The sequence below is a fragment of the Lepeophtheirus salmonis genome, chromosome 8 (genome assembly GCF_016086655.4).
Source record: "Lepeophtheirus salmonis chromosome 8, UVic_Lsal_1.4, whole genome shotgun sequence".
Taxonomy (NCBI): Eukaryota; Metazoa; Arthropoda; class Copepoda; order Siphonostomatoida; family Caligidae; genus Lepeophtheirus; species Lepeophtheirus salmonis.
Genome location: NC_052138.2, coordinates 1,470,926 through 1,485,467, shown reverse-complemented (window position 1 = coordinate 1,485,467; position 14,542 = coordinate 1,470,926). Strand labels below are relative to the sequence as shown.

At 32.3% G+C, this 14,542-nt stretch overlaps 1 protein-coding gene across 1 annotated transcript; it reads right to left on the bottom strand.

The window, feature by feature from the left end:
* Positions 1 to 11,252: 11,252 nt before the first annotated feature.
* LOC121123501 (dnaJ homolog subfamily C member 21) lies at positions 11,253 to 13,509 on the bottom strand. Its single transcript, XM_040718624.2, has 3 exons — positions 13,314 to 13,509; positions 12,902 to 13,243; positions 11,253 to 12,453 (listed from the first exon to the last, which is right to left on the bottom strand). Exons 1-3 carry the CDS (start codon positions 13,350 to 13,352, stop codon positions 12,118 to 12,120), a joined length of 717 nt encoding a protein of 238 aa, XP_040574558.1. The 5' UTR covers positions 13,353 to 13,509; the 3' UTR covers positions 11,253 to 12,117.
* Positions 13,510 to 14,542: the final 1,033 nt, after the last annotated feature.

The window sequence follows — 14,542 nt, the reverse complement described above, 5'->3', positions numbered from 1 at the left end:
TAAAGACCAGGATTAAGTATTAAGCAATACCATAAGCTTTTAAAGAGTCGTAAAACTTCGATTAACCAAAGCCTGTTCGGATCCTGCATCCCGGATAATACAAATTTAATTATAATGTTGACGAGTACTTCTGATCCAGATCCAAGACCCTCTCTGTTTTTATCAAGCAAAGCTTTTCAACATCCAGATGATCCTTCGGATCATTTTTTAAGATCCATAAATATTCGAGTACATGAAGCCAGTTTGGATATGAGATCTTTTTGGACAATACATGTTTACTTAGGATATGGGTCCAAAACCCCTTCTATCTCTGTTCTACAATTGTATTTACATAAATTGGCGCAAAATGGCCATGATATTGTTTAGAGAAGTTCATATTCTCCCATAAGATGTTTATTATTTGATGACCAAACAAGGGATCTCCTCCGACTCGTTGTCAATGCATGGACCGTTGGCATCTCTATCCAGATCGCCTACGACATCAAGAAGTCTATTACAGTCCTACACAAACAAAAACTTAATCATCAACAATATGGCTGACTTCTGGCCTTGCTCAATTCGGCCCTCCTTCCGCCCTGACCTCAACCCCCCTGACATTGCAGTTTGGAGTGTCTTAGAGAAAAATGTCTGGCACACCTCTCCTCCAAATTTAGATTCACTCCAAGCTGCCACCATGACAGCGTGGCACGCCAGGGACACGGCCTTCATCGTCAAGAGCTGCAAATCTGTTTAAGTATTGTCCTTGATGACGCCTCGCAACTGACGGTCTTCAGGACTGATCCAAAGACTGGACTTGACTGTACCAAATAAATATGGACCGCCGCCGCTGTTATTGCCCAGAAGAACCAAAATTTCTGGGCTGCTTCCATGTGGCCCTCTTCCAGCCTTGAACACTACACTCTGGACTTAGCAGTTCCGGATGTCTTGTAGAAAATGGTGTCCTGCACCTCTCATCTATTTGGGATTTGCTCTAATATTTGAATACAAAATTTAGCTAAATGTAGTTTTAAGCATAAGACACTTATTGGACTGCATCAATAGTCTCCTTATTGGACACTTTTCTTTCCAAAAAATTGAATATTTGAAATTTTGTTCCGAAAAAGATTAATTTTCTCAATAGAAATGAATTTTTGAAATTTCTTTCCCAAAAATTTAAAATTCGATTTTTTTGTGTTCAAAAAATCTTAAATTAGAAATTTTATTTTTGAAATTTTTTTCCAAAAAATTTTATTTTTTGAGAACAGCTGTGGGTTTTGAAAAAACCTTAATTTTTTGAGAACATCTTTGGATTATTGAAATTTTTTCTAAAGGATTTAACATTTTTTGTGAATTCTGAAATTATTTAAGGAAAAATTTAATTTTTGAAATTTTTTCCAAAACATTTAACTTTTCAAACAAATAAAGGTATATATAATACTGCAGACGCCCCTAGTATAATTTCTTACAAATTTTGCACACTTTGGCATTGGCGCCTAAGATTTGATGTCAGTTTTTTTTCAACATCTTGAAAATGCGTGAAGAAAATATTTAAAAACTTTTTTATTTACTCAACTCTCAAAAACAATAAAATTAAATAGTTGTTATTATTTACGGATCTTTAGAGTAGTGCTATTCATCTTAAAGATTGTTTTAATAACATTCATTAAAAAAATATGTCATAATTAAATTTCCACCCGGTAAACTTCATTCTTTCTTGTGTTACTCCTTTTTCAAGATGCCGGGTATTATGTAATGTTTAAAAATAGCAAAACTAGGATAACACGCATAGTTTGTCGTCTCATATTTTCCCTAACTTTTTTTGTATTTATGTACAAGTATTAGTTAATTTTGTGTATGGAAATAGGTAAGCACAGGGCCGGACTCATTTAAAAATCAAGTAAAGAGTTTGCAGGCGATGGATATTTTTCCCATACAATTGATTTTCTTTAAATAGCTCTGAGTTTTCGAAAATTTTATATTTGATATCAAAAAATTTTGTCATTAAAATTTAATTTTTGTAATTTTTTCAAAAAATTTAATTGTTTGCGAACAGCTCTGGATTTTATAAATTAAAAAAAAAATAATATTTCAATATTTTTCCCAAAAATTTAATTTTTTGTTTGAAGCTATGGATTTTTGATATTTTTTTACAAAAAATTAAATTTTTTGTGAATAACTGTGGATTTCTTCTAATTTTTTTTCCAAAAAAAATAAATTTTCAAATTTGTATTACAAAAAATTTTAATTTTTAAATTTTTTTTTCTTCAAAATATTCGAAACACCGAGAATAATAAGAATAATTATATATATATAATCCTGCGGCCGCCGTTGTGAAGAATTCATGCGTGACACTGTATTCAAGTACAGCGTGTCCCAGGAAATCGTTAATGAAGCTTTTGAAAGATTTCACTGACTTACTAAATAATGACCAAGGACAACTGATATGGATGCCAAATGAAATCGAGCGTCTGCATTTTGAAGGGGCAAGGAGTTATAATGAGATATCCTACATCGTACCCTGTTCCAAGGATCCCATTACTAAGATTAAAAAGGTGAAAGATGACAACAAGGCCCTCGAGAGAAAGTCTTGAAGCCAAATGTAAAAAGTTAAAAAAAATTTAAAATCCATATATATTCCTCATAATACATTTCTTCAAAAAAAAAATCAAACAAAATTTTTTGAAATTTTACATTTCTTGAAGGAATTTCAAAAATACATGGTAATTTATATAAAATTAAACTTTTCCGTAAAAACAATCAAATATTAAATTTCCTCAAAAAAATTATATAGCCCCTCTATCCACCCCATTGCCAAAGCCCCTGAAAGTGGTCTTTCTACTTGTACTTTTTGAGAATCTTAATACAGTTACATTTGGGTAAATTTGTTTACGATTCTCAGAGACACACTGTATTTCTTGTTACTCAGTAGTTAAAGACCTAGTTTTTAAGGCTATTTTCTTTATTACTTGTACGTAAACTGCATATTTTGTAGAACATATTATATAAGTTAGAAAGCTCACCTATGAATGAAACAATAATATCCAGCCACAGGATGTCAAAAAATTATCATGGAGGAAACATATTTACAAATATTCATGGCTTGTACGGCTCCACATTTTTATGTATACGGATCAGTTCCAGGGGTGTTAGCAGGCTTATATATACTCGGGTTCTGGAATTTTTTCCAAAAATGTTTCAAATATTAAATATTTTCGGAAAAGTCGACAGATTTTCACGAAATAATACATTTTGTGGAAATTTTTCAAAGATCAATATATACTAAAAAAATTTAATTTTTTTGAATAAAAATTCAAATATCAAAAACTGTTCAGAAAAAATTAATTTCAAAAAAAAAAAAAATTCAAAAATCCACAGCGGATAATAAAAAATTTAAAATATACAATTTTTTAAAATGTTAAACTTTTTGAAGATAAAATTTGATAAATCATAAGTTCCTCAATTATTTTTTTTGGGGGGGGGGGGCTACAGCTTCTCCTGCCACCCTTGCGATCGCCCTGGGTTTGAATCTTTATAATTCTGAGACAATAAATAACCCAATGTCATTACTTAGAACATAATTAATGTTTATGTTGTACTAATTATCATTAGTATAACATTGGGAACATCGTTCACAGGTTATGAACAAGGATGTATCCAGTTACAGTGGTTCAGTGGTTTTATCGGTACAAGTCTCGGTTATTTTATTCCAACGGTTTGAGTCTCAGTTCTTATTCAGACAAGGTCAGTTTAAAACAAGAAAATTCCGGCGCAGGAAATGATATTAGATACAACCCACAACCCTGGTCCCAGCTACCTTATAGGCAGAGTGTGTATTGCCTCAAAATCCAGCAGAGGCTCCGAAAACTAACATTTCTTAAGCAGGGGCTTCCGCAGGGGGGAGAATGAAGGGGCTGTTTTTCTCCAAAAAATGGAGAAATTACCTATAATCAAACGAGGAGGCTAGATGGAGAATTGAGGACCTTGTATCTTTTGGGAATATACAAATTTAATTATACTGTCCCCAAGTAGTAATTAGAATCCGGATCCAGGACCTGATCTACATCTAATGATTTGATTATTTTAATTTTCTTATAAGTAAATAATAGCCAAAATGGATGGGTTATAGTAGCTCATAACGGATATTATTAACCCACATACTACAACTTATTGTGCAGGATTTTATAGGTCAGAGCTTCTTCAATTTCTAAGGGATAATTTATAGGTAGATATGTACAGAGTGGTCCATTAAAATCCGACCACTTTGATATAATTTATTAATTAACAATAGAATTTTAACAAAAGGAATATCGTAAATAGATATGTGTCTGAGTTCTCTTAATCATTAATGTAGCCGCCCTTAGCGGGAATGATGGCTTCCAGGGAGTGGAAGGTCTGTCACTCGCTGCAGATGTACTCCTCTGTCATGGCATCACAGTCCTGACTGACGGTGGCTTTGAGGACATGGGTGTTTGGATGTTGGACACTGCCGGCCTTCTCCAATTCATGCACAACAAAGGTTGACTAGAAGGAGTTGGCATCAGGGCTGTAGGGGCCAAAAGTGTCAAAAAAGAGTTCAAAACAAAACAAAGGAGTCTGGAGATGAGTTTACTTCATTCCTGGTGTCAAAAGTGACCTCTCCATCCTCACAAGGCTCTTTCCACCCAATTTTTTGTAGCTCTCTGGCCAAGGCTGTTCTCTTTATCTACTCCGGGTCCAATTTGACCTTTTTGACAGAGCCATTCTTCTTCTCCAACGTTTGGTACTAGCTGACGGCATTGACAAATGTCCTAAAGACGCCCAATTGCCGGGAGTGCTGAATGGAAATTTGTTGATCACGTTCAAGTGTCATTTTCTCGACTTGTACGTAAGCTAGAGAGCTCAGGTTTGGTTTGTTTTGTAACTAATTGTTTATGCTTTAATATATCGAAATATGAATAAATTTCCATCACTCCACTTTCATTAATTAGTAAGTGTTCTGATTTCCATGGAACACCCGGTAATATGTTGAAGTAAGGAATATGCCCACCTAAGTAAGTACTCTACAACATATGTATGTAGGTATTTTGACTTTTTCTCTCCTCCCTCCAACTTTGCTTCAAATTATTTTTTTACGTAGGGAAGACAGGGAAATGTTGCAACACTGACAAAAGGAAAAGTTTGACACAATACACAAACAATTATGACGTATTATTTAAATGTATTTGAAGATAGTATCAGTCTATAGTTTATCCACAAATTGCATTTGAATACGATTCGTCAAATCTTTAAAAATGGAATGAGTCTTAGAAATTGAAACAATTAGACAAAATAATATCTTTTATGGAATATGCAAACTATATACTAAATGGGGAACCAAAACTTGCACTAAACTACGTGATTTCAAAAAAAAAATCACGTAGTTTTTGGTTGTTTTTCTCACGGATGCAAAAAAGTTCTTGTATCTAAAATGAACATATAAACTAATGATAGGACGATTAATTGGAATCAGGAATCGGCATCAGAAAAATAATGTTTAATTTACGATAGTTTCTTATTTATTACTTTTTTAAGCTATAGAAACAAATATTGTGCGGATACTTCTGCCGCTCCTGCTACTGAAAATACACAAGAATAATATATAAAGGATACTAATTACAAAAGCAAGCTAAAACAGTGGGCTTTTTTATACAAGCACACGCCTGCAATATTTCATTAATACGATTACATTATTATTTCTTATATCAAAAATATGTATATTGTATACATCAGGGACCACTATATACAAGTGCTATATGCACGCACAATATTCAATTAATAAAACTACATTGTTGTTTGTTCAAAATATGTTCTTATTAATATACATATTAATATTATGATACGTCAAGGCTATTTCATTCTATACATATGCTCTGTTTCCAATAGAACATGATTATAATTTCGTGTGATCCCTCGTCGTTTTTAAAATATATATATTGCCATTTTATTATTTCTATGAAGAAATAGCCAAAATAATATTATAACGACTCATAACTACTCTGAAAATCAAATTTTACTAAGGGACATTATAATACAGTATCGAATAAAATACTACGTAGATTTTAATAATATGTAATTTATTTTAAAAATGGGCCAGAAATAACATGACAGTGAGGATCTGCGAGTATATAGGATATAAATAGTGGTTGGTACGACTGACTTATTTGGCCAACTACCAGATGATTTTGGGGCCTTTTTTCTGTTTCTTTTTTGAAGAAAGGTTGTGTGATACAATAAAGAAAACGACATGAGGAATTTCGCAAAAATACTCAAAAGTCCTTCTCAGACCAATTGACAAACGACAAACTTGGCTTAATTAATATAGATTAATGAATAATTCTAAATGCACGAGGGAGAGGCCACTATTAAACATCAATTTGCTCGAATTTGATTTCCAATCTGTGAGCTACTAATTCATTTCATTTGGTATATCTTTTGAGATTTAAGCTTAAATATAATCTTTATTCCTTTAGGACTTGCGACATTTCAAAGTAATAATGAGTTCTATTAATCATCGAAACTTTCATACTAAAATATAAACATTTTTCAATTAAAATATATACTTAGCCTGATTGTTTCATATTGATATAAAATACTATAAATATTTCGAATATTTTCTAATCTAATTTCCTTAATCGCATCACAAAAATTGCCAAAACATTGACTTCTTGTAGGTTATGTATACGATGAATTTAGGGATCGATTATAATTTATATTGAACGAGTATGTTATAATAAATATCTGGGAAGGGATTTCTGGATAACTCCTTAAATATGGTGAATTAGAGTCATCCATATCCAAAATAAATAGGTTAATTATATCTAATTTTTAATATATGTATTTTAACATTACAAAAGTCAAATAGAATCATCCCAAATCTTCTCAAATAGTATTCATCCCATATTTGTAATGGAAAGTTTCAAAATATTGACTTATATGCATATCATTTTTGATGATAACTTATACTTGGTAAACTCATATGAATTTTGTACAATCCTCAGATTATAATATTTCGCGTAGTTGACATTTTTTCTCAACATCACATGGTATTTTAAGGAACTATTCCATTTTTGTACATCAAATTCCCCTGAATTAATCATTAGGGCTGATGAGTTATTTACTCACGGAGTCGGTTTGGAACACAGAAAGTAGATATATTTATCTATGATTTGGAGTCGCAAATTTTAAAATACCTGCAGATTTATAGCCGGGATCTCTAAATATGACAAATCCAACCTCAAGAAACTATTGGAATTATACTCTATAAATTAAATGATTAGTGATGGATGGGAAACGGGCTTGAATGATTTATGGTATTTATATGGTGTTTAAATTGAAGAAAATAATGCCTGGATTAACTATTTCATCTCCAGTGACGACTGCCTAGACTTCCCTCTACAGCCCTACACCAAAACTACTACTTAATTTAGAAACATAAACATATGACGTCACTAAATATCCCTCTTCAAAGTTGGAATGAAATTTCCAGGAATGAATTTTACAGGGAATGAATTTACTGATATATTAACCTTGATATAATCTTTTCTTTTTTTAAAACTACGATTAAGCAATTTTATCTACTATTTAATATCCAGTAATCCCTCCGATTTTTGAAAGATCTGTAAAAGTTCGGGTACTCAAAGCCAGTTCGGGTGTTGCATCATTTCAGATAATACAAATATTCCTATATCGTATCTGGGTACCTTGGTTTCGGATCCCTGACCAGTCCTATCTGTTGAAGATCATAAGATAGCTAATCACAAAATTTACGTTATATCTAATACACGTAATTGGTAACCCGGCGTTGTTCGGGCCAAGGAGGAAGCGGGAAATCACATTGACAATGATATATTCTAATTCTCTTATTATTTAGATCCCTTGCGCTTAGGCGAGCGTTAGGTAGCACCTGTATATTATATGAAATTCATTGTTATTAATTTAAAAAAAATTGTGTTATAAACTTCATATAAAAAATTGCATAAATCGAAACTCTGGAAGAAAATCACCAAAATTTGTTTTGTATTAATTTTCCACCTTGTAAAGTGGAACACATAACTACTAAAAAAATACCGTACATGCAAAACCAAAAAAGTTCAGGATAATAATGTTGTCGAAAAAATAATCCTCGATAACTGCTACATTTTTGTAAATATTGCAAAAATTATTAAATTAAATGTTCTGGAAATTGAAAATACTATCAAATCTAAAGGTTTAAAATTTTATGTACAAAATGCATCGCTTTGTGGCATTTCTTTTTAAAAATTTAAAATTGAACTTCGTTGAAAAAAATGAAAAATTATTCGGAAAATGACAGATATTTCAGTTGAAACCCATTTTTATGAGTCAAAATTATATGCAAACGAATCTCCAGACCAATTTTTACAAACTTTATTTTATCTACGAATCCAATAATCTATTGGCAATTAATTTTTTTACACTAGAAGATAAACAAAACTACAATTTTGGCCGATTTTTTTTTTTTTTTTTTTTTCCATGACTTTTTTTGATTTTGAATAAATTTAGAAAACGTCTTTATTCGTATAGTTGGTTTTTAATAAGGCAGTTATTTTTTGATTTATAACTTAACCTCCTATACCCCCAAAAATCTGGACTCCGGACTTAGCCTCACTAGGTGTTTTGGTGTTATCAAACATGGAATCCAAAATATACGAACAGATAAAAGACGTATAAAATAACCATAAATATTTAACCAAATAACCAAATCTGTTCCTAGGATATTTTTTGGCCCCCAAGGTGATTCAGAGGCTGTGTTTGCCCCATTCCCCTCTCGTCCCTCTGTCTCTTTCTATATCCCTGTTTGCCCAAAATAAAAAAGTGACCTAGATAATAATTGTTACTAAGAGTATCCTTATCTTTTCCTCCAAGACTGTAATTGTTAGAGTACTAATGTTATTCTCTATGGCTTCAAAATCTGTCTGTCTTGCCTAGCAGTTGGTAAGGTACATCAAATTGAAAATTCTAGTAAGCCTGATTCCATGATGGCCTAACCTTGCATTTCTATTTAGCTTGGTATATACAGGGTGCGGTTTTACTATTAAGAATTTTTTTAGATCGGTTGTTCTTGGGAACCCTTAGTCGTAAGGCTTTAAAAACCAGTTTATCAGATTCAGCAGACAATTTTGTATGAGTTATATATTCGAAGCGTTGAAAATGTCCTCCGAGTACGACCGTCGTGCAGCGATCATTGTCGCCCTCCGTGCAAGCCCTGCACCCAAAGAGATCATCGACTTTCTCCATTTGTCCTCCTCAGACCTCATGTCAGGAGGTATGGGAATACCAGCAAGGAAGAAGAGAGATCGACCTGCCTACAAAATTGGTTTTTGGACAATGTTCTGGTCTAAGGAAATGTGGCGCCTAGTTCCTCGGATTACAATCCTTTGGAATATTTCGTGTGAGACGTCTTGGAGGGAGTCCAACAAGCGTGTTGAGAAAAATTGTGCTTCTCTGAGAGCCTCCATTATTGAGGATGTGAACATTATTAATAAAGATCGCCTGATCAAGGCCTTCATCAGGTTCCGCACCATGTTGGAGGCCGTGATTGAGGCTGAGGGTGGTTGGATTGAATGATTAAGTTCATGGAGGGTCCTTACATTTGTATATAAATGGATTTGTAAATATCTCAACTAATTTAAGAAATATAAAGGTTTATGTCCTAGTCTCGAAAATTCTTAATTATAAAACTGCACCCTGTACATATATATATAATAATAGACCTATTTATTAAAGTAATTATATGACGGTGTCGATAGTCCAAACCTCAAATGATGAAAGCTTGCTATAACCTGTTTCTTATTAAGATGTAATCAATTATCAACCATTATTGAGTAATAATTCCATAGTTGGTAGAATTTTTCCTTACTATCAAAGGATTTCAGGTCTATTTTTTTAACTTCTTTTTGTATGAGAGGTTGCAAGGTACAATATATGTAACGACGAGTCTCTTTTGATTATAACAATAATCATAGTCTTTTAGTAATAACGTTGGGTTATTCATTGTTCGGAATCAGTAAGAAAGGAACATTAATTCAGATCCTATTTTATTAAGGTCTTAACCAGGGTTTCAGAGTCGATGCCATTTTTTGCCGAGTCCGAGTGAGGATTCGGAAAATTTGTACAGACCCCGGCTACAAAAACTATTATAATTTATGTAAATAAAACTTATATATAATCTAAGGCTTGCATTGAGTGTTCATAAAGTGTTGTTCTAAATGGTTATAAATTATAGAAATACTGTTATTTTTTGAAACTTATTAAATTAACTAATTTATAAGTTTACTTCACAAATTTCAAACGTACTTCATTGCCCATACAATCACAATTCCTGAACACTTCTAAGGTCTAAATTATTATGTTGGGCAGAGGATAGCCACTAGCCGTGCTAGTTCATTAATTAGACTTGTGAATAGTCAATATCCTCAGAGATAAGTGGAACGTTGCAGTAAGAGGATGTTTATACCGTTGGTTCTCAGTTACGAGTTCATAAATTATTTTTCAAAACTTATGAATCTATTAGCAATAGATAGATTTGGATCCATTTCATTTCTTGTTCATCTAGTTAAATATCTTATATTCCAAATATTTTCTTTTATACATAGAACAATTATTTACTACATATAGTTAATAACTACTTATAGCTAAAAATTAAATCTATATTTATAGCCTCTATAAACAAATGACTCAATAGTACTTATATAGGCTATAAAATAAATAATTAAAAAATGATGTGTCGGACAATTATATACAAATCTATTATAGACAAATATAATTAATTGACCTATTTTTGACTGAATTTACATAAACTTTTGTTAATTTAAATTAACTCTGTTCTATTTAAAAAAAAAAATGATATAATGATATTTATACAAAAAAAATAATTGAGAGTCAAACTTTAAATGCTTTGATGTAAGAATAACTAATTACTTAGATACCTTTATTTCAGACTGTTTTTATGACCCATCTTACAGGTATGTTGTAGCTTCTTTATTGTCCCTTCTGTCTACACCAGGGGAAGGTAACCTTTGACACATGGAGTACCAACTTCAACATTTCTTATTAATGAGTGTGCCCAATTATCAACAATAATGATAATTGGGCACACAAACTACGGGAATATGTTCTAATTTGTGCGTGCCAGAGAATATGCCTCTGCAGGCCAGCAGTGACACACGTGCCATAGGTTGCTGCCCCCTGGTCTACATCATTTAATAGGGTATGTCTGACTGCTTTATGCATCTTAATGGGGGTGGGGGGATATTTTTTATTATCTATCATTTTTATTTTTTACAAATATTTTAAACTCAATTCATTATGCATATTTAAAAGATGGAGAGAGAAAATAAAGAAAATCATTCATATATGTCTCAGGGGCGTACGCAGAATTATATTTTGAAGGGTTTGGTTGTTGTGATTAAATTTTTCGGAAAATAAATTTCAAAAATTACATTTCTTGGAAAAAAGTTTACAAAATTCATATCTATTCATAGTAGTTACATTTTTGGAAAAAAAATTCAAAATTAAATTTTTTGGAAAAAAAATTCAACTATAAATTTTTGGAAAATAAATTGAAAAAATTAAATTTCAAATTTTAAAAATTATTTGAATAAAAATTTCAATAAGTTATAGCTATTCATTGAAAATTAATTTTTTTAGGAAAACATTTCAAAAATTATTTGAATAAAAATTTCAATAAGTTATAGCTATTCATTGAAAATTAATTTTTTTAGGAAAACATTTCAAAAATTAAATTTCAAGTATTTTATTTCTTGGAAAAAAGTTTCCAAAATCCATATTTATCCACATTTTTGGAGAAAAAAAAATTGAAAAATCAAATATTTTGTAAAAAAAAATTCAACTAATACATTTTTTGAATATGTTTTTCAAATATTAAATTTTTTGAGAAAAATTTCAAAAATTCCATAGCTATTCATAGAAAAATTAATTTTTTCGAAAAAAATTCAAATATTTAATTTTTGCTCTGCTGCATAATTTGCCCGAATGAAAAAAAAAACACTCATTTTTTCTAGTAAGAAGCAAAAAGTCCTTAATTTGGGGCGGGGGTTACAGCCCATTCATCCCGCACCCTGCAGACACCCCTGTATCTGTCTATTTTAAAGCCTTTAGTAGTGAACCTCTCCGTAGTTGTTTTTTCAAGTTAATGGGTGTGTTGGTTCGTTTATCCTTGGATTTGACAAATGCCACGAGGCTTTTGACATGCTCATTCCTTTCTTTTCGTGCTCTGTCCACCACGGGTCGATTGGATCTCTCAATTTTCTTCCAGGCTGGAACTGTTGTAGCCTCAGATAAATCATGTTTCCATAGCCAATGGAAATTAACTTTTGTTTCGAAATTCTCGTAAAAGTCGTAAAAAATCTTCCATATTTCCACAGGAGAGTTTGCATGTCCAAAGGTTGGGAATTTTGCATCATCTAGATTCAAATCCTAGCTCAAGAAATATGTAGAATATTAGTTATAAGAATCTTTCTTTAAGATAGTGCATGGAATGTTAGTGACTTGGAATAATCAGACATAATATTAGCTGAAGTAAAAAGTTCTGAGTCATTAATATACCTATTGTGTTTTTTTTTCATGAATATATGACAAATAACCTTTTGAATTGGAATTTTATGTCATTGTAGTAATTACTCCGTTCTTCTAAAAAAAAAAACATTTATTTAACCTTTCATTTTGGATTTGCGTGTCTTTTATATAAAAATTTTAAAAAATGTTCTCCTTTAGTTAATTGAAAAGCTTATTTTCACTTTATGTCGATTTTAAACATGCACCAGTTGTTCTTAAAAATCAACTGGACATTTCATGAATTTATATTTTTTTTAAAAAGAGGACTAATGGGTCACCGTACTTTATGATACTTTTAAAAAACACTTACACAGCTCCATATAGCATCATCCAGGAATGGAATAAGGGAATTTCGACGTCGTGGAGTTCCATCATCCGAATATGCCAGTTCTTCATAGGCAATGCGATCAAATATTTTCCGATAATAGTCACAAAAATCCTCATCAGACTCGTGATGAATCTCAGTAGTAAATAGAAGAGGCTCAAGGAGATTGATTTCTCCAGAGTTTCGACGACCAGGTGAGGATATACTTGAATTATTGGAGCTTCTTCGACTTAGACATCCACCTCCAGACTCTAATTTCGTTATAGGAAGGCTGTTTAGTGCTAAATGTATTGCGGTTAGACCATTCTCAACCTGCTCTAAAGAGCTCTGTATCCGAGGAAAAAATAACATATAAATATTTTTTAAATCCTTGATATTTAAATAAATAGCCTCAAACCTCTTCCTTTTCGGATTTCTGAGCTCCCTTTGACTCCATTCTAACGGCCTCAAGAAGCAACTAAGACGAGGGAGGATGTTATACACATTTTGAAACTACACTTCCTTTAAAATTAATTGTACGCCTACAAAAATACAAATATATGTATAATAGTAGAGAGAAAGAACATTTGAAGGCTCTCCATGACGTCATAACCAAAAGCCTTTCCAATAAAAATAACTCTTTGTCATGCAGTGACTGAAATAAACAAGTACAATCAATCTAAGACTCTTCTTTTTTTTTTTTTTTTTTTTTTTTGCAGTATTCTGTTTGTTTTTCCAAATAGACACGCCATAAACTCTTGGTGAACATCCTTAGAAATAACAAAAAAAGGCATATCCTATATTTATCCAAGCTGTGGTATTCATGTCCGGACTCAAGTCATTTTTATACATCTATACCACTCCCTATATACAGGATTGAAACTTGAAACAAATACATTTGAAAGGAAAAAAGAAAATATCATATAATTCCTTAATTATACAAATCTTTATTTATCTTTTACTGATACAATGCCAATGGGAAATTGATTTATTCTATTCGGACGCCATTGGCCTTACAGATGGCGAGAAGCCTGTTCCCAAGAGAGTTGCAAATATTGCAAATGAAGTTCGGGTCCATGGCTTCAACGTTCGGCTGACGGATGCTACAGGACCTCCTCTCGATGTACGATCGGAAAGAAAAGTAGAGGGGATTGACATCCGGACTGTAAAGTGGTCACATTATCTTGTCCCAGAAAGTAAAGCTGTTTGCTAAGAAGATCTGAGTAATTTTCAAAGTGGGAGCGGGGGCCCCATCTAGCTGAAGGACGACGTTGCCTTTGGGAAATTTTTTTTGGATCCAGGGGAGAAGGTTGGACTTAAAAGCATCGATGTACATGGCTGCTGTGAGCCTGCAACCCTCCGGGAACCAGATCAAGGGCGTCCTTGAGGACATCCGTATTACTGATGGATCCCTCCTTCCTTTCTATGGTCTTGTTGTGTTCTAGCCTCTTCTTAATATAGTAATTGGTCTTACTAGCCAATCCTGTAAACTTGACCACCTATGTTGGAGTGTGACCCGCACGAAGAAGAGTTGATGCCCTAAGCCTTGAATCTTGTTGCAATGAGATTTCTCGTACGATTTAAAAAATTCAAAAGCAGGAGGTGCTTAAGATACATGCCTACCAATACTATTACTCACAAAACCTT

What these genes read in the sequence shown, in the direction of transcription:
- LOC121123501 (XM_040718624.2), bottom strand. Translation starts at nt 13,352, where the DNA reads ATGGAGTCAAAGGGAGCTCAGAAATCCGAAAAGGAAGAG. An exon ending in AGAAATCCGAAAAGGAAGAG is followed by an intron (nt 13,244 to 13,313) that starts GTTTGAGGCTAT and finishes CCTCGGATACAG; the next exon opens with AGCTCTTTAGAGCAGGTTGA. An exon ending in ATGATGCTATATGGAGCTGT is followed by an intron (nt 12,454 to 12,901) that starts GTAAGTGTTTTT and finishes TTCTTGAGCTAG; the next exon opens with GATTTGAATCTAGATGATGC.